Raw genomic sequence first — 21455 nt, 5'->3', positions numbered from 1 at the left:
TAAGGACAAAGCATAAGTAGTACTCTTGCCATGGGCGCGTCAGAGAAACATTTCGTGTTGACGTGTAAGATCGATATCAAGAATGGCACAATTCAGCGAAGTTCCGACTGTGATAATATATATTGTGGAGTTCTGGCCGGTGGCTGGCCAGAAACTCCTTATAGGGAAAAATGAGGCACAAAAGAACACTTTTTTACTCGTGCAAGCCTCGGCCGCAACTGTCTGCTGAGCGCGAGATGTGAGCATGGTATCGTTCATCGGTCTCTCCTTCTTCAGTTGGTGCGCCCTAAGCCCCCGCTCCCATAATATGTATCACCAGACTTCTAAGACCTTTCATGCAAGGGTGACCACCAACTTCAGTAACATGACGCTCGGTACTGGGTACAGCTTTTTATTTTTGCATTCCTTAGCGTTAGCTTCTCACAAAACATGCTCTCTTGCACTATCAACAGAATAAGGTTTTATATCATAAAAAATACCTCAGACTCACCATCTAGTGCGCTTTGAGGAAGATGGCAGACGAAAGAAAGCAAACGTAACATGTCACATTGAAGCACAAACGAAGTCGTGTCATCTCTTTAAGATTACCGGAAGCTTTAAAATTTGTGCCGTTATATATTCGACTCGTGGAGCTCATGATTTCAAGAGGAAAAAAATGAAGAAAAGTAGGTTACCTGGGGTGACCCCCCCCTGATATCTGTAGGTTCTGAGCAATGTGCATTTCTTCCAAAACGTTTGCCATCATTAGTACATTGTGGAATAAGTAACAGGGCAACAAAGTTAAAACATACACAATGAACCCCTTTCACAAATCGCATGTGTGCTTCTCTACACTGCATATTTTCCCATATAATCATGGCACCTGTTCTGCTTCAAGCAGAGACACGGTTGTAGTTAAACATGCTTGGGCTTGCCTATTATGAGAGTTTATATCAAGAGAACTGACTCTACATTTTGCACGTAATTGCGTAAGCAAACGACACTTGAACCAGCTGTTTGGAGTAATTCCGTCATTAGTTGTTCAAACTGCATAGCAGGAAAGCGAACTTTATGATTTTGAAAGAGGTCTATATATGTAATTTCATTCCTTAACATCACGAGGGCCTAAACGAAATAAAATGCCATCATCAGAACCGCGTTGTGCGAAGCTCGCTCTGTTTTTTCGCACAGTCTCGCCCAGATAAATCAGCATCGTCATCATCATCATCAGCCTGACTACGTCCACTGCAGGACAAAGGCCTCTCCCGTGTTCCGCCAGTTAACCCGGTCCTGTGCTTGCTGCTGCCAATTCATACCCGCAAACTTCTTAATCTCATGTGCCCATCTAACCTTCTGTCTCCCCCTAACCCGCTTCCCTTCTCTGGGAATCCAGTTTGTTACCCTTAATGACCAGCGGTTATCCTGTCTACGCGTTACATGCCCGGCCCTTGTCCATTTCATCTTCTTTATTTCAACTATGTTATCCTTAACCCCCGTTTGTCCCCTAATCCACTCTGCTCTCTTCTTGTCTCTAAGGTTACACCTACCATTTTTCTTTCCATTGCTCGCTGTGTCGTCCTCAATTTAAGCTGAACCCTCTTTGTAAGTCTCCAGGTTTCTGCTCCATAGCTAAGTACCGGCAAGATACAGCTGTTACATACCTTCCTCTTGAGGGATAGTGGCAATCTACCTGTCATAATTTGGGAGTGCTCACCAAATGTGCTCCACCCCAATCTTATTGTTCCAGTTACTTCAATCTCGTGGTTTGGCTCCGCGGTTATTACCTGCCCTAAGTAGACATAGTCTTTTACAACTTGAAGTGGACTATTACCTATCTCGAAGCGCTGCTCCTTTCCGAGGTTGTTGTAAATTACTTTCGTTTTCTGCAGATTAATTTTAAGACCCACCTTTCTGCTCTCTCTGTCTAACTCCGTAATCATTTGTTGCAATTCGTCCCCTGATTTACTCAGCAATGCAATGTCATCGGCGAAGCGCAGGTTACTAAGGTATTCTCCATTAACTGTTATTCCTAACTGTTTCCATTCTAGGCTTCTGAAAACCTCCTGTAAGCACGCGGTAAATAGCATTGAGGAGATTGTGTCCCCCTGCCTTACACCCTTCTTGATTGGTATTTTGTTGCTTTCTTTATGAAGCACTATGGTAGCAGTTGATCCCCTGTAGATTTCTTCCAGAATGTTTATATATACTTCATCTACGCCCTGATTCCGCAGTGTCTGCAAGACGGCTGATATTTCTACTGAAGCAAACGCCTTCTCGTAATCTATGAAGGCTATGTATGTATAGGGGTTGGTTATACTCTGAGCATTTCTCCATTACCTGATTGATAGTATGAATGTGGTCAATTGTTGAGTAGCCTGTTCGAAATCCTGCTTGTTCCTTTGGTTGATTGAATTCTAATGTTTTCTGTGCTCTGTTATCAATTACCTTTGTAAATAGCTTGTGTACTACAGAGAGCAAGCTGATCGGCCTGTAATTCTTCAAGTCCTTGTCATCTCCTTTCTTATTTATTAAGATGATGTTAGCGTTCTTCCAAGACTCTGGTACTCTTCCCGTCAGGAGACACCTCGTAAACAGGGTGGCTAGTTTTTCTAACACAATCTGTCCCCATCTTTCAGCAGATCTGATGTTACCTCATCCTCACCAGCAGCTTTGCCTCTTTGCATGCTCTCCAAAGCTTTTCTGACTTCTTCTTTTATTACTGGTGGGGTGTCATCTGGGGTACTGCTAGTTCTTATAGTATTAAGGTCGTGGTTGTCTCGGCTACTGTAAAGATCTCTGTAAAACTCCTCCGCTATTTTAACTATCCTATCCATATTAGTAGTTATTTTGCCTTCTTTGTCCCTTAGTGCATACATCCGACTTTTGCCTATCCTAAGTTTTCTCTTCACTGCTTTGACGTTTCCTCCGTTTTTCAGAGCGTGTTCAATTCTCTCCATGTTATACCTTCTTACATCGCATACCTTACAGATAAATATTAGTTGTCATTGGCTAATTGGAGTGGTCTATTGAGAATTATGGGCTCGTGTCGTCTATTATGGGCTAATGTTCACTGGTGTAGCTGATAGAAATCACAACTGTTTAATGTTAATGTAACGCTTCTCCGTCGTTAATATGATGCACTACTAAGATTCAAGAAATTTCAGTCAAACGTTGACATCAGCACAAAGTGCTAAAAGATTTCCTGTTACTCTTTTTTGTGTGTCCTTGTCCTGAGTCTTTATTTATACATATGTAACTCTTCTTAAATATATACGATTACTCCCTTCAAGCGTTAATTACATTTTTAAACAAATTATTAGGAGATGCGAAGCTTCAATAGATAGCCAAATTACATATTTAACGAGATCTATATGTGTTTAAAGTCTAGACTTAGTAAAAACTCTCCATGTAATCTTTTTTTCTTAGAGTGATCATACTGAGAGTGTGTTTCACCGTGATGAATGTTATTTAAAGTATTGAAGGACTATGACTATATGTGGCCACCAAGTCTGTTTTTATGCTGCAAATATGTGTGTGAAATTTTCGCCTTAAACCTGCAGATATATGTTCCCGAAGCGGTCCTTTTCCTAGCTACGGGCGAGCATGACCCTAAAAACACGGTAGCGGCCAGCATACGAGGTGGCGCTCTCTTCTTCAGCATTGACTTTGGCCGAGGACTGTTGAACGTCACCATGGGCTCGAACCTGCACGACGAGATGTGAGTATATAAGCTCAGTTTGCATCGGCAAGCTTTCCTTCTTTTGTTGCGAAAGTAAGTATATAGAGCCTTTCGATGGGGTTTAGCCATTATTATCGTCACTGTTGACGTCGTGCCTCGCGTAGATTATAATTTGATAAAACCCATCGTTGCTTCAGTCCTTCTATCCGCGAGTAATAGCGCGCGAGCGGGGGCGACGAGTGTGGCTTCAGCACAGATCAAACGAGTCGGCCCATCTCCATCGCTCGGAGGGCGCATGCAATAGCATAGCCCCGCGCGGGAGTCCTGCCGTCAAAGCTGAGAACAAAGACCATGCCCATCTTTAACGACCGTGAAAAGACACGGGGAGGGAGGGAGCGGGTCGCTCAAGCAGCATCTTTGATGTTTGAATTTAAGGATGACGTCTCTCTTGCTATCTCGGCAGCCATCAGCAGGCGGCTCGTATCGAGTCTACACAGTGCGCTCTCAACGCGAAGAATTGGCAAAAAGTGCCCCTAGAATGGCCGTATTTTTTCACACCAACGTTTTGTAGATTTGTGCGACATAAAGATACAAAAGAGTTAACTGCCAGGCCTGCTTCGTATAACATCGCTTGTTGCTATCTCATTTATTGCTTCATCCTTGCTGTGAAACTGTGACCTTTTTTTTGAGGATTGACCCGTTGCTTCTAGATAAAGTGCTTGGCTAGTTTGTGCCATCCGTTCTAGGACTGCAGTCAAGTTCCTTAGAAGCCTAATGGTGAAACCAGAAGTATGTGGTTCACGTTCCGTTTATTTATATCCGTTTGAGTCTTGTTATCATTTTTCTTCTTTCTTCAGGTGGCACAATTTCACAATGATTCACGACGGAACCCAAGTCACCCTGTACATGGACAAGATGATTCACACGCTTCGAATCAGCGACAGCAACTATTACCTGCACTTGGATCCCGACATCTACATCGGAGGAGTGCCTCACGAGGCTCCAGGTATTTTGTTAGATGTCGTGTCTTCTCGCGTTGCTAACATCTTTCATAATTAATTAGATGCCCCATCAAATGCTGATATTGGCCGTCAGTGGCATTACAGAAGTGGTGCAAAGAATCAGCGCCATGTGACGAAGTCGCGATGACAGCATTACGAGGACTTAGATAGCCATAATTTGTGCCGTTGTCATGAAGTCACTTTGGCATCACGCAACGTCACGTCACGTAGTAGCGTCATCGCCTGCTCATTGGTGTGCCGATCACGGAGGCGGTTTAAATCAAGAAGACATGCACAAAGCTCGCAATGTGCCCGGTCCTGCAGGTAGTGCTAAACCACATTAGGTGCTCAAATCTTTCTGAGGGGGCAGGGGGAAGATCGGTGTATTGATAAGAGAAAAAAAAACGCATGGCTTGCCTCTTTCATAAACCTTATGCAAAATTTCTGCCATCTGTCGGGCGTTGTGCACATAGCCGCTATGTTAGAGGCTCCACGGGGTGCAGTATGCACAGGTCCGCGTGTGTTTACGTAGGCGTATACGTAAGGCGTATCGACTTGAGGCACGCATTGGCTGATAATCGCAATCGTGATAATCACTTTCGTGACCGCTCCTATTCACGTGACCGTGCCTATTGATCAACAGGAAACATTTCCCATTGCCCAATCACACTTAAAAAACACGAAAAAATTACGCATTCATATTGCTCGTTCACTTTCCTTTCCTGTCTCTTTGTCTCTCTCTAATTAAATGTACTTTCGTCAACAAGCTTAACTCAAACGTTCTGCAGCGTGACTAGAACTGGTTCAGTCGCAGGGTGCTGGACGTGGTTGTCGTAGATAATAGCTCGTTATGCTTGTATAGTATATCGGTATGCATGAGTAACATCTCAGCAACAAGATCCAAACCTTAATGGCGCTGGCGTAAATCAAACCTTTTTAAGACACACTGCAGAATGTCTGAGTTGAGATTGATTGATATGTGGGGTTTAACGTCCCAAAACCAGCATATGATTATGAGAGACGTCGTAGTGGAGGGCTCCGGAAATTTCAACCACCTGGGGTTCCTTAATGTACACTCAAATCTGAGCACGCGGGCCTACACCATCTTCCCCTCTATCCAGAATGCAGCTGCCGCAGCCGGGATTCGATTCCGCGTCCTGTGGGTTAGCAGCCGAGTACCTTAGGCACCAGACCACCGCGGAGTGGCTCTCAGTTGAGATTACCTACGACCGTACATGCCCTTTGGCGCATCTCCGGTACCATCCGCAGTAAGCGACTCCGGTGCGTCTTCTCTCTCTAGGGCTAGTGACCGACCTGCAGTTTGTGGGCTGCTTCCGCGAGGTGTACTTCAACCAGGACAATTGCCTGCAGTCTCTGCGCAAGGGCGAGCCCAAGGCGCGCCACAACGGCATATTTCCCGTCGAGTACGGCTGCGCCCTGGTGGACACCATCCCGCTCACATTTCCGTTCGCCGAGTCACGGCTCACTCTGAATTTGCCCAGCAAGACGCGCCTCGACATCTCCGTCGACTTCAAGACCCAGCAAAACGAGACCGTCATCGCATCCAGCCTGCTGCGCTCCGACAAGGGACAGGGCTTCTGGGAGGTGAGTAAAAGAATCCATGCAGAACGGCATCACAGCGGAGTGTTTATTCTCTATTTTGTTTGTTTTAAATGTGAATGCATTTCTCAGCCAGGCTACGACAGGCGTCCGTCGAAATTCGCCAACCACCCTCTCCCATAGCAACAGCTGCGGGCACACGCGTTTACCCTCGCCCTTAGCAACCGGCGCATGTGGTGCAAGAGAGTGTAAGAGAGGGCAGGTGCAGTACTTCGCGGCTCCATCTCTCGGCGTTCACTCTCTCTCCTCCCTGCACCCCACTTTCTCGTCCACTCGCTCCTTACTCTCGACCGTTCGCTGGCTGGGCGCCTCTCAAGAACATGCAGAAATATGTGCCCGAAACGCTGCTGTGAAACCCCAATGCTGAGCCGAGAACGATGTTCACTTTGTTCACTTGATAGTATTTTTTAATCGTGCACTCTTATAACGGTTTGTTCTCACGTACGAAAAAACGCCGTGTGGATGCTATGCAATGCATTCGCGTTTCCTCAAGCTTCCCTTCGGAGAGGTGGGGGTGTTTTCTTTCTTGATTAGGAGAGAAAGCATTTATTGTGTAAAAGCTTGTGAGTGAAGGTGAGAGGATTCCTTATTCCGAGAACCTTCTGGCTTGAGAACCTTCTGGCTTGAACTGCCCGCTGGGCTCGAGCAACGAGTTGACGAGTGGGTGCTCGTCGACCGGATTCGGCTGGGGGATCACAGCCTCCTACGCTTCAATGTGGAGGTTTCGGTCCACATCTGGTACTGCTCTATTTGCCCTGGGAGGCTTACTTTGCACTTCAGTAGGAGGTGTGCCAGAGGGTCTGCCATTTAGCAGTGTGGGCAGATGTAGCTGACCACGTGGTTCACCGTGCGTTGTCTGTCTTAGAATATTTTCATCCAGTCATTCTTTGTTGAAAAGTAGTATTAGGGGACCGTCGAACTTATTATATACACAGCGAACTTCTTATACTTTGTTGGAACCACACTTTAGACTTGCTTTCAAGCTCTTCGCCGTAAGTCATGCCCTTTGTCTCTTACTGCTTTCTCTTCTGTGATATTTTGTTCTCCGATGGTATGAAGAGCCTCTGCTTCACACTTCACAAACGCATGCTATGTATTTCAGCTTACTTAATACTCCTCCTCATCACTTCGGTAATTTCGTAGGCCACTCGTGCTAGACTGTAGAGGCATAATACGTAAAAGAGCCAAGACTAGCCCAACCATAAGTCTTTGGAGCGAGGCTTCGTGCAGTGGTTACATCATGAAGCAATATTGATCAGATACGTGATTATTAGTGATGAGAGTAAAGGAAACATATTGACTGCCAGTCGTCAGCTGCTGAAGTACTTGTGGCTTCCGTCAAAGCGCAGTGAGCTGTAGTGGCAGGTATATTGTGCGAAGTCAACTCTGCACGTGATGATCGCTGGGTGCACGATGCCAAGTGGTTTAGCGCCGATTGCGAAGACATACGTAACCTGAATGTGGTATGCAGCATTGATGGTGTTCGCTTTATATCAAAAAGCAGTGCTAAGTGAAAAGTTCTCGAAAACGGTATGAAAGCGTGTCATCGCACTAGTAGAATTTAAAAAATGTCGCTGACGAGAGTGGCCGCTGCCACTAGCGCAATGGGACTTGTTTTTTTCGCTGAGTCACTTGCAAGATTTCGCAATTGTTTGTCGCACTTTTCGGCCTTTTTCTAGGAAATATAGTTATTTAATGTGACCATTACGTTCGCCAACTACACTTCTATTCATGACTTTGATTTGTTGAGTGTTGAAGTCAAACATACGTTAGAGGCATAAAAACACAAAAACTGTTAATTATGCACTGTCGAACGTGCTTTAATTCGAATCTAGATTAGTCTGGAGGCAGTGTTTCAAATAAAGTTCCTGCTTTCGTTCATAGTTACGTATATTTCGGCTCTACGAAGTTTTTGAAGTGACTTTTTCAACTTCCCTTCGTGTTTCGGTGGCGTTTTTATTGTAATAAAAATATTTTCATAAATGACAAAACTAATTTAACTTGTGCTTTTTGCGGATTCTTTTGTGGTGATTATTTCCTTGTTGCCTTGACAGCATCTGTAAACTATATATGCCGTTGACGATTTGCGCATGTGCGTGACTGATTCAACTCACGCAGTGTCCGAAAATATTCACTTGGCTTGAGAGTCATGCCCGATATTTTCGCTTAGAAGGTATTTCGTGTTTGTCGGCAGATTCGTCTCAAGAAAGGCACCGCCATCTTCACCATCGTTCCGGACGAGACGAACCCATCGCACTACTGGTTCCTCAGCAAGGGCAAACAGCTCACTGACGGCCACTGGCATCAGGTCGGCGTCATTTTCGAGAACGAGTAAGAACCCCTTCTTTTCCTTCACTAAACTTATAAGCTCTGTACAGATAGGAGGGTCTTCCTCTCGCCGCTTGTCGAGTAGCCTCACTGGGATGCTTAAGCACAAGTGTTGTAAACGTGTGCCTGTAAACTCTCGTTTGAGGTGTGCATTCTAAACTTGTCATCGGTCCCAGTAAAGGGGAAGCCTTAAGCCCCGTGCACAACACACCAGCGTCTGGAGCCCACGTCCTGCGCTGATGTGTTAGTCCAGCGGGACACTTTGTTGCAATATTTGCAAAGACTATAGCCTCCGCCTTACTCGGTATGTGCTTGTAGTCTTGTCAGAAATTATTGCAAAGCAGTACACTATCTAAACCGAAGTTGCTCGCTTAATGAGCGGTCTTCAGTTATGTTATAATGCTTGATGTACATTCAAAATGTAAAGCGAAATAAAAAGGGCAGTGGTAGAATGCGCATGGTACATACTTGCACAGCCGAACTCCATTTATGGCTATTTATTGGGGCGCTCTTGTAACATCTCTGTCACTCGTTCAAAATGTGGTATTTTCGTACAAATGCAACAGCCATCGACCCGCACTTTTAAAACGGGAAGTGAGGAAACGTCTGACAGAATGTGTACCTCACTGATACATAAGGAGCCAAACAATTCTGCTCGCGAAATGATTGATATTCAGCGTCATCAAAAACTGGAGTCATGACTCGAGCTTGCACCCTTTTCATACCACCACCCCTTAACCTTATTCTCACCCCATTACCCCCCAGAAAAATTTTGAACACTTGCTGGAGACTTGATGGGGGAGTCATGACTCGAGCTTATACTCTTGATGATGATATATGGGATTTAACGTCCCAAAACCACCATATGATTATGAGAGACGAGCTGATACCCTTTTCACACCACCACCTCCCAGAAAAATTTCGAACACTTGCTGGAGACTTGATGGTACGCGGTCATACTGAACGTTTAATCATTCTCCGTATCGTCATGAATCTAAAATACTCTACAGCTAGTAGTCGCGCCACGAATATTTATATTATAGTCCTTGACAACTTCTTCTGTGCTGCCTCGCCGTGCATGCGAGCTTTTCTAAATTTGTGCCGTGGCTTTTTGTACTTCATCGTACTTTTGCAGAATGAACACACGTGCAGTACAGAACCGAGTGTATGGGCTGTCCGGTGACCTCAATCAATTTCTCTCGGCTTACTCCAATACTTTCATACATAGATAAAGGACACGCTTTTTTGAGGGACGCACGATCGATGAACGTAGGACAAAAAGCGACAACTAAAATAAGAGGCAGCAATACTTGATACTGCGGGAGTGCAGCGGCTTGGGTATTACGATGCCCTGCTGCAATGAAGTCGCGGGTTCGATGCCCACCGTGGTTGAACCCACGCCGATTTGACTAAAACGTGGCAACGACTCGTACAGATTGAGCCAACCTACTTTTAAAATGGCGACCAAGAATATCGTGAAGACGTAGAGTTCACACGAATACAAGATCCACTGTTGCACCTAAGATGAACGAAAAGACCTAACAGTCATCTTACGTGGCCATTTTATTGGGTTCATTATAATGCCACGCGGAGTACTTGTTCAGCGGTCGTCAGTCAGCGCTGATCGAGATACCACTGCACAGAACGCACAGGTTCGCAGGTCAACAGGGCAACTCAGACTCAACCCCACTATAACAACGTCGTCTTCCTCATCCATTTGGCGCCAGTAAAGTGCTGCCGTGCCTCAGTGGCATTTCCATACCCACGACATTACCCGTGCCGGTAAAGCACTGTTTCGGTGCCTGCTATTTTTAAAATGGACTGTCAGCATTGTAGGCTTTCAGGCAGTAAACATGCACGATGTCAGTTCTGGGTCTAGCAGTCGAACTGGTTGTCGGGGAAATCTTGTAGGTGACATAGATGTCAAGTGTCACCTTGCGCATGACTGGGTAGGGCCCGACGTATCGTGATAAGAACTTCTCGCTTAGGCCAACACAGCGAGATGGGAGCCACTGTAGAACGAGATATCCCCGGTGAAAATACTGCATCTCTGTGTCGGCTATCATAGATTGACTTTTGAGTAGGCCAGGAGAATGAGAGTGAAATGCAGGCTACCGGGCGCGCGATGAGAGCACACAAACGCTTCTCTCCTATCTCTTTCTTCATGTTAACTTTGCAAAGTCTACGAGCACGTCATGTGCCTCTAGTCAAGGGCGCTTTGATACGCGCTGTGATCGCTACAAGGTTAGGATGTGGGGAGCGTCCACTATGGCGCCTGCCATATTTGAGCCTACGGCGTCAAACCTGACTGTTGTGATGAGAGGCCCGGGACGATGGGCACAAAACTAAAGGCGTGGTAGTATCAAGACCTTAACAAAAAAAAAAGTCGCAGTTTCGCCAAAAGGACGAAGCAATGAATGTGATAGCAACATATTCGAATGTTTTACGAAGCAAGGCTAGCATTTCAGGAGCAACATCAATTGTAGTAAACATGCACTTGCTAAGTAACCAAGTTTCCTGCGACGTGGTCTGATGACCACAAGAAGGCTTGTGCGTATTGACGGCGTAGATATATGAAGTGAGGCTGGCAGACGACTCATTTATATCCGATCTCACGTAACTCTACAAAACGCTGGTGTAAGAGCACAGGACCGCTCCAGGTACACCTTTGTCACAGTTTTTTCGTACTGAGAGCCCAGTCCGTAGAAGCTCCCTCCTGCTGTAGGGGAACAAGGTGTGCGCTGATTGTTGCCGCGATAGCGTGGCAACCGTAAGCGCACACCTTCTCTTTGTTCGCTCGTTCTCCTTGTTGGAATCCTTCACCCGTATATATATATACATACATATACATATACGTGAAGGACTGTGAAGGCAAAAAACCAGCCGAGACTATCCATATAATCGCTATCGTAATAAAATGGCAGCACCCTAAGTGGGGCGCACGCATCGAGGCACACAACTCCAGTCCCCATTTGAGAGAAATGAGCTCACGTGGACGCCGCATAAACTCATTTCGTGAGGTAACGTGACATTTATTGCTTCGCTTTTGTCATAGGCTGCCGGCCCGTAATGTAGAGTAATAAAAAATTGCGTTATGTAGCCGTCCGTAGTTATATATTGAGCATTTATATGCAAGCGAAAAAAAAACGCTATTTTCGCATATGTGTGGATTATATTTAAAAAGAAAGCGGAGGCGCCACCAGTTGAATGTCATGGGGTGTCTGCAAGTATAGCACTCGCTTATTGGTGTTCGTGTGCCGTGGTGTATCTCTCACATAAATTCGCATTTTATCGTACCCCCGAGTCTGATCTCCGAGGCTACGTAGAAAGAAGTGCGTAGTTGAATTCTGAACCGCCAGGTGCCTCAGCACATAGAGTTTCCTAAAATTAACTAGAGATAACTCTGGCGTGGTGATCGTTCAATGAGCAGGGGATTTACGGGTAGTACACGTATTTGCCTAGTCGTCGTACTTGCGGGCCTTGAATCGCCCTTGTGGCTTCGTTTATTGCAGTGTTTCTTTTGAAGGAAAGAACGACCTTTTTTGAACTTCGTGACCTGGTTTGAAATGATAAGCCTAAATGATTAAGATGATGATGGGCAACTGCTGAACATTTGATGATTTTCGCTTCGTGAAAAAACAGCTTCAAGTGACGCGAACCCAAACGGAGCCAGAAGTACGAAAATGAGATAGATCTGTCTACTACCCATCATTCCCATGCTCGTTGAAGTACCGTGTGTTGCAACTCCCATAGGCACTAGTGGAATAGTTCCCTCTAGTGTATTTATAGCAAACTCTATGCTTCAACGAACTCAGCTATAGTAAAGTTTTGGGGTCTTCGAGCTTTTTGCAAGAAAAGCGTGGGTACTTTCAATTAACGCAATAAATTAAATTGAATTTATTACCTGGCCAGTTATTGAGCTCTGAGATCACGTTATGCTGCCTTATCGTATATATCCAATATAACTCCTATAACCTACGCCAAAACAAGCAATCCGATATCAATTTTTTTTAGAAGAAATATTCTGAATATTCAGAAGTAGCTAATTAGAACATAAACCAAGCTTTAACTTGGCGCTCGTGCCACTAAAAAATTCACCGACGATTACGAGTCTGTCTGTCAGCTGCGGTGGTGTGGCAGTTAGGGTGCTCGGCTGCTCACCGAAAGGTCACAGGTTCGATCGCGACGATCGCATTTTCATTCCATCGAAATGCTAAAGGCTCGCGTATACTATGCGATGTGAGTGTATGTTAAAGAACACCAGATTGACCTAATTTCCGGAGCCCTCCGCTACAGCATCCATCATATTCATACATCGCGGGTTTGGCAAGTAAAAGCACGGTTATTATTACTGTGATGCTGCCTACTACACAATCAGAGCGCATCTTCAGCAAATACGCATGCGTCAAAGCGACACGACGCGGTGTAGGTGGGAGCACAGAGTTGTCGGGTTTCGCGTCAATGTGTGAAAAGCTTCATTAAGGAGCTTTTTGGCACCTGCGCCAAACAGAAGTGGCCCACTCTTCACGGCAATTCATTTGTGTCTCTCGCTGCCTGGCTCCTGCTGCGACGAGCAGCAGCTGGTTTTCAGCGTATCGTGGTGAACCTGGCGTCGCCTACTTCTGCCGCCGCTGGCTGATGCCAACGCAGCGCTGGAGTGTGAAGGGCCTTCGGGTGTCTGCTATGTGTTTCACATACAGTGTCCCATCGGCCAACGAGCGTGTTCTCCTCCTGAGCCTCTCAGGTCAACCCACTTTCTCGTGTCCGTGATCGAGAAGCGTGCGTTTCGCTGTCACAAGATATAGGTGGCAGCACCGACCCGCGCAAGTATGGATAGGCGGTCGGCAGCGCATATACACTTCAAAACGTTTTCTGCAGCAACTGCGCAGTTACCCCAAAAAGGGCTATTTGTTCCTTCAGAAGATAAAATGTGCGCAAATTAATGCACGCAGCGCGGCAAAGAGGAGCAGTTTTCTTCTTGTGGAGTAAATCGCCGCTTTTTTGGAGTAACTGAAGGGATGTTCGTGCCGTGTGCAAACCACCCATCTGTGTCTACACAAGCCTGTTTACTTTATGACGGTGCCGTAGCATTGTGTGGTACTGGTTAGTGTACGCGCATGCTAACTGAGTGGTCGCGAGTGTGAATGTCGCGTATTTGCTACAAATTTTCTGAAATTTATTTCTGAATGTGATTCTTGCGCATCAATCGTACATCTAATGAAATACCCGAACGCACTTCGAAAGGCTCGTTTAAAGGGGCCCTGCAACACTTTTTGAGCATGGTCAGAAAACGCTGCCGATCGGTAGTAGAGGCTCCCGACAAAATGCGAGCCAAATATTATAGCGCAGTATGCGGCATAGAATTCACAATGAATTATCAAAGTTAGCTAAAAATTTTTCTCTCTTCTCTCGACAAATCATGGAATAAGCCCCCAAATCACTCGTAGTAAGCTCATCTATTAGCCATTGGCTGATTTGAGCATGGTGCACTCGGTCGTTACACAGACCACCGTGGAAGGCCGCTGCTTGTCCACATGTGCGCGCGCGATCGCATTGAAAAACCTGCGCATTCGAAAAAAAAAAGGAAAACAAGGTCAGGAGGTGCGTGACATTTTTTATTTGCCCCTCCCATCTCTCCCTGCTTAGCTTCCAGTGCTTTCGTCGGGACGAGAGAAGAGAGAATGTGATTGCAGCGTGTGACAATTCTTTGTAACTACACTCGTACTGGACATATTCTTAAAAATTTTGCGGCATTGATTTTTTGAGGCAATACGCTTTTCCAGTGAATTAATTTCATGCCTATTCAAAAAAGTGTTTCAGGGCCTCTTTAAGTCAACCAAAACGTTTTGTTTTCGATTGCACAGAATAACTGTTGCTCTTTTGAGAAGTAACCGCGAGAGCGCGGTTACTCCTTCGCAGTTACTCCTAAAATGGTGTAATGTGTGGCAGGTCAGTTACTCCGCTAAAGGAGCAACCTCGATACACCTTTTCCTCCTTCACCTCTTGGAGTGTACAAATACAAGCAGCGGCGCTTCGTTTGCGTGCGATTCACGGTGTAAGAATAGCTTATTCTTACACCGCAATGAGGTCTTATCCGATTGTCTGTGGATAAAGTGCGTTGACTATACTTTACAGTTATTATCCACGCTCTTCTCTCTGAATCGGTGCACTACGCCCATGCAACGTTGACATTGCCCGCGAGTAAGGCGCACTCTGTCTTTCATAGAGATGCTCGCCCTGGATGATCTTCACGCTTTCGCACTAAATCACGCCTTTCATGTGTTATTTGTACGTGGTTAGCTAGTGTTCCGCCTGCTACACACTGCTGTAGCGTGACTGAACTACTCATTTATTTCTTGGTCATCTGCATACTACAAAAAAGGAGAAAGATAATAGAAAGTCCGCATATCTGTGTGATTCGTTCAGTGCCACCGTTCACACCTTATATGTCATGTGATTTTTTTTCTCATTCTGTTCAACATTAAATGTGGGACAGCCGATAATCCTAGTCAGCAAAGCTCAGTGGCTGATGGCGCTTTGCGCTACACTGCGTTTACCATGTGTACACACATGTTCTTGCAACAGTAAAAATCTGGTCTGAGAGTTCGGCCGGAAGCTCTCATCGATGGATTACGTGCGTGACGGTGCTACATCAAAGGCCTGGTTAATAAGACGAGCATGATTTTTACACAAAAAATTACCACTGCCATTCGTCAGTAATTAACAATGGCACACAAACGCTGAAAACAATGTAAGAAAGATGAAGTTTTCTGTGAAATTATACGATAATATATAAAAGGCATGTTGTCTCAATCAATTTTCAACCTCTGGGTTTTTAAAGCGTTTTTAAATCTAAGCACATGGTTGTGCACGGTAACTCTGTTTTAAGTAAAGTGTAAGCATCGAAGTCTGGCAGTTTGTGTGATAGTAATATTTCTATGTAGTGGTACCACGGCCAGATAAACACAACTAAAGCTCCTCGTGACCGATGAACTACAGTGCCATAGTTCTACACCTACCAACAGCACACAAGTGCATGGTCTAGAGCCTGTGTTTTAAAATTTTTTTAGTATGAAGTTGCTATAAAACACTGCGTTCACACAAAATTTAACAGTTCTCATGTTTGATAGGATGTCAAGAGCATTTTGTGGTGTACTTGAAACAGAAAGCGGAACCAACTCTGAAATTATTCATTTGAATGAAGGGTACAACGACAATAAACAGCACTCTGAAAAGTTGAACTCACCGATCTTAATACAATGCGTCAGCAGCCGAGCAAGACCAAATTCTTTCGTACGTCGTTGCAGGTATATGTAGAAACAGCTGCACTCGTGCTGACATGACCATACAAACCACACTTTAAGAACTTGCATGACGTACGCGCACATAGAAACACGATGTAGCTAGCAGACGACGCAAGGAGCAAGCTACACTTCATTGTTTCGGCCAGTTGCCGCCAAGCGGTGACTCTGCTCGAACTCGTGGTTAATCGGCGCTAGGCACAGACGAGTTCCAAAAAGGAAGAACTTGTTGTAGCGCCATCTGTACATATGTACAGGAAACAGCCAACGGCTGCCATTGCACGTGAATGGTCCCGCACGTTCGGGTGGCATGCATACAACCTATGTCACACAAAAATGTTCACATCAAAATGAAACCGTCTATCTCACGTTCATACTTTTCACTCCATGGCACGAGCACCGCGTACTTGCGTGTTTTTTTTTTAAATTTGTTTTCATGCACAGCGGCGGCTTAGCCCAGAGTTACTTGAACATTTCAAAGCCTCTTACAGTGCTGTTGGCATTTATTCAAGTAGTCTGATGGTAACGCAGCAGCTTGCTGGCTATGCACGGCGCCAGACTCTTCGGAGCAGCCTGCCCTATTTATTACGCCGACAATGGTGACGCGGCGCAGCAACGAGTGCGTAAGAGCTGTGCTCAAAAAGAGAGACCGAGTATTGCGTACTGTATAACATGGGAGCGTATAAGCCGTTCCTGAAATGTGACGTTAAATTCAGCTGTGTTTTGGGTGCCACCTGAAGGTTATGCTCACTTAAATGGTTGACAATTGACAGTATGACGTACTCTCTAAGGAAGAACATTCAGCTGTTCTAATGTAGTGTTTACAACGTATAGTAGACGATTCGCACTACTGCGCTGGGGAATAGCTGTAATCAGCTGTCCCTATCACACAACGGAAATGAAACATGAACCGGCCACTTCCTTGTGCCCGCTTGTTTGGAAAATATGTTAGATTCAGAGTACGTACTCTACCATGGGATCATTCTTGGCTAAATTATCTGCTTTACAGCACTATAAACTCTTTCACTGTTTACAAACACAGGCCCTTGATGACATCCGGTTTTGTTCACCAGTGCGCCTTAATAGCATTGGTGGGAAAAAAGAGTTTTAGAAAGTAGCCCGCTGATTTTTACAGTTGCCTTCGCCTATTTGACAAAGTATTATCAAACAAATGTCTTTTTTGGCAACATAAAAATTACAAGAGATCTCCTTGAACCTTACGAATGTTCTTTTTATCTAAAAACTACATAGATATTTTCTTACTCTTCAGAAAAACTTGAAAACGTGCTGTCACATTAGTGAAAAAATGCTATCATCCTTTGGCTGTTACACGCAGGCGTCAAACACTTTCGGCACAGCATTTGTCGGTTAATCTGGATTCACACGAGCAGATGGAAGAAACATTTTCGCAACGGATGGCGCATCGCATGACGCACACGTTATGACGCATGAAGCCCACGGGAAATAAAACCTCATATATTAGTTCATGGACACTCAAGACATACTTTTGCGGTCGTCCTTATGCTCCGTATGCAGTACAAATTGATAAAATCACCTCGTGCGTCATATGTTCTATGTGCAATTGAAAGCTTGCGAACGTTGCATGCGGGCGAGGCTCAAGCACATATAAAGCGCACCGGATGGCTCCGTTGGGCGAACGAGCATGAAACGGTGCCGGGTGGGGCTGTGTCGCTGAGCAGCAACTAACTGCGAAAGGGGTGCGGTTGCACATCCTATTGTGACAGACATTAGCAGAATGCGTCAAATTTTTTTGTACGTGTCTGCTCCCACCACTTACATTTCGTTGCAGCGACAGACGGTGGCCGTGTTTCATAATGCCAGTGTTTTGTGGAATTTCATGGGATCGGTTACTGAAGGAGCCAGCTTCTAGCCTTAATTGGTATAGAGTTCCATTCGGTTACTACAAAATTCATTGTTTCGTGCTTGTGATGAAGCAGTGATTGTCATTCTGTACATGTTGTTGTCGAGGTCTTAGTAGTGTGAAACTGTGCCTTAGTAAATGCGTTATTGTTTGAAGACGTTCTCCGCACTTGTATACGAGAATGCATTTTTCAACAAGTGTGGGTGATTTCGTGAGACGACTGAATGTCCTTCTTACGTCTGCCGCTTGATATTTTAGAAATGTGGAGTTGACGATCGACTTCAACCGCAAGCTGAAGGACACCTACCCCCGTCCCGTGGAGCTCGTAGGGCCGCTCGTGATTGGAGGATTCCCCAAGCAACACGTCATGGGTAAGCAGCTAAGGAATGCCGTAGTTATCATTTCGTCTGAGCGACCTCATGTGAGACGAGACCCTAACGTTCCCGAGCACTTATTTTGCCCCAGCACGCGTATGATAGCTGCAAAGCACTTCCCATCGAATGCTACGTTTTTCCTATGAGCCCGAGGTCGGCGTACATATCTGAACGTGATAAAATCGATAGTTGTTCTTCTCAAAATTTCAGTAAATCTATAAGTGGCACAGTAACCATACGTTGGCTCAGATGTGAAAAAAATATAGAACATATGCAGTAGTTTTGCGGGTGTCGTCTAGTCAAAATAATTATTTTGATGATGCTAGGTATAGCATTTGAGAGGAAGTGTGGCCAACAACTGTAGCAATGGCATGAGCAGAGTGCTGCATTAGGGTTGAACCCCCCCCCCTCCCTCCGCATTTTATAAGTATCTGTACATATAGGCACACATACAAACAGCCGCATGCGAAAAAAAAGGCGCCATACGAGGGAAGACAACGATGAGGGAGCTTGCCCAGGAGGTTAAATCAGGTAAAACCGTGAATCCTCCGTACATCCACTCAACCATTATATGAAGATGTGCCCTATCAGGGGCAGCGAAGGTTTCAGGACGTTAAACCCTAAACATTATTATTATTATTATCATTATTATTATTATTCTTTGTTATTATCAATATCAATATTTCTTGTTGTTCTTATAATAATAATAATATTACTATAATTATTATTGTAATAACGAAGCTTTGTTGCAGCGCTTCCCTCCCCTACTCCGCGAAAATTGGCGGATTTGACCGGAAGTCGAAAGCGCCCCGTTCTTCGGGAAAGGGGCCAAATTCTAGCGCGGCAACGAATGCCGGTCGCATTGGTTTCGTCCAAGGAGGGTTTCGACTTGCGTCTTGCGTAGGACCTCACGTTTTGCTGGTTTTGCTAGCGTAGCGTCGCTTTGCCCATCGTGCCCACTCATGCCAGAAAAGAGACGTGCGCATCGCGTTCCATTCTGATCCTGTCATTTGCTTCAGAGGGAGCGTGGCCACTACGGTGGGATGGATGGACAAGGCTCAAGCATATAGAAGCAAGCTCCTAAAAGCTACTAAAAGGGGCCGGAATTACCCAAAGCTAACACCAGGCTGCACCCCTGAATGCGTGTGGTCATTATTAGGTGGCATTTTGAGAGTGTACTTCCGCTGAAAACGTACTGCCTGCATGTCTTCTATTATTATTAGAGATTTTAGACTTGTTGGCATAAGTACTCAATTTTTAGGGGCAAAGCTCCTTAGGCACTGGGTTGTTCCGTTCTCTGTATGTAGTATCACGGCCGGACTAGAAAGGCACGTGAGCGTTCTGTCTTACGGCCTTCGCAGTGCGTCTGTTTCCATCTCCCGCCGCAGCGCCGTGTTGTCGCTGCGACCCTGCCATTGCAAAGGTTCCTAGATGAAAAAACTTGTTTAATCTATTGACCTTAGCCATTGCTGTCCGTTGTGTTCGTGACTGCAGGCCATGCAAAATTAGACGCTCAACGAAGAAAAAAAAACAAAGATTTTCAGACGCCAAGCAATAAGGAAACTTGTTTTTATTCATGGCAGAGTCGCTGCGCCCCTCGTGTTGAGCAGTGACTCTAACTACGAAGTAACGCAACCATTGCTCTGAACTCGATTGAGAAGGCCGTAAGACAGAACACGCGTTTATAGTCCGGCCATGGTAGTATGTAGCCACCTTTGATTATGACTTGCTCATATAGATGACGTTGTGTGTATATGTCCTTGGGAATAATATAACAAGATGGCGTTAATGGTTTTCACATCATATCCATGTATTGAATGATCATGTGTTGGGCGAAGCGTTCGTCCATTCGTCCGTGCATCCATCCATCCATGCGTCCGGGTGGGTGGATGGTTGGGCAGAGGCACGGATGGACTGACAGAAGCACAGTCGCACAGACGGATGAACGCAAGGATGGATGGACAGATAGAAACATGAACTGATGGTCAGACAGACGGACGGACGGAAGCATGAACGGACAGACAGATGGACTGACGGACGGAAGCAGAGACTAATGGACGCATGGACAGACAGAATCATGGATGGACGGACGGCAGCATGGGTGAATAGATGAATCCATGGATGGTTGGAAACACGGACGCAAGGACGCTTAGCCCCACTCATCATCATTCACTCCGTGAATAGGCTGTGATTTTTTTCTTCTTTTGAGCAGCTGTATTTTTAGGGGCGAAGCTCCTTAAAGCGGCACCCGTTCGTCCCTCTAGTAAATGTAGTAGTCGTAGTGTGTAACCAATGTTAGATTTTGACTTCAAAGGTGGTGCCGGTGGGAGATTTCTTTTGTGCGTTGTTGAACAATAAAAAAACTTGCAGCGTTGCGCGTTAACTAAAATCCGAATTCTCCTGTCTCTCCTTACCCCTTAGGAGCCATTGGCATGTACATTGAGCACTATCTGACAAGAAAGGGTTGTTACGTTATACTCGCTGGGTTTAACTTCCTTGTAGAAAGGTTTAGCGAGCGTTGGGCCGTAGTGCCATGAATGCAGTGAACTAGTATATACCATGAACTCGAGGTGGTTAAAGGTGGGAAGTAGACACGAAGCGCAAGCCGTAAGAAAGTGTGCATGTGCCTCCTCTCGTTCTGTCCTTGGAATGTCCGCTGGATGACGGTGGTTCTATATGAGGAATATATGATAAAAAGATGCGAGATTGTAGTACTTGGAGTGTTGAATAGGTGGACGAACAGACACACAGACAGATGCATAGATGGACGCACGGATGGCTGCATGGACGGATGGACGCATAGACGGACGCAGGAGTGGATGCATGGACGAAATCAGGGACGAACACACAGATGAACGTGCGGATGCACGAACAGACGCACGCATGGACGGGCGGATGGACGCACGGGCGGCCACACAGACGCACGCATGGACGGACGGAAGCAAGAACGAATGGACGGGTGGATGCTTCGCCCCACTCTCCATCATTCACTCCGTGGATATTCTGCCATTTTTTTTAACATCTATGGCTGCCTGGTTATGAACGACATCACAGATTAGATGAGTGACTTGTCGCTGCGGTAGGAGTGCTATAAATTTAATCGAAATGCGCACTCTTGTGTCAAGCTAATTGCGGGTGTGTAAAAGAAACCGGGCAGTTCAAAGAAATGTATTTCTTCAACCTCAGATTTTTCGGGCTGTACCTATCTTGCAGGAGTTGAAAATCAATCGCTAAACTGGTTGATCAGTCACTCAGTCTCATGTTTGCTTTGTTTTGCACTGTTAATCCTCT

General features: G+C 45.5%; 1 protein-coding gene across 8 annotated transcripts in view; it reads left to right on the top strand.

Annotated features, from left to right (window-relative positions):
* LOC119164771 (axotactin-like) overlaps window positions 1-21455 on the top strand; it is a 245174-nt gene that overhangs the window by 124279 nt on the left and 99440 nt on the right. For all 8 annotated transcript variants that reach the window (XM_075873841.1, XM_075873836.1, XM_075873838.1 and 5 more), the window contains 5 exons: window positions 3540-3697; window positions 4516-4664; window positions 5960-6264; window positions 8474-8610; window positions 18049-18161. In XM_075873841.1, the coding sequence (XP_075729956.1) occupies window positions 3540-3697; window positions 4516-4664; window positions 5960-6264; window positions 8474-8610; window positions 18049-18161 (862 nt within the window). The remainder of the gene's footprint in view (window positions 1-3539; window positions 3698-4515; window positions 4665-5959; window positions 6265-8473; window positions 8611-18048; window positions 18162-21455) is intronic.

Source organism: Rhipicephalus microplus, chromosome 9 (assembly GCF_043290135.1).
Source record: "Rhipicephalus microplus isolate Deutch F79 chromosome 9, USDA_Rmic, whole genome shotgun sequence".
Lineage (NCBI taxonomy): Eukaryota > Metazoa > Arthropoda > Arachnida > Ixodida > Ixodidae > Rhipicephalus > Rhipicephalus microplus.
This window is presented reverse-complemented; position numbering and strand designations above follow the sequence as displayed.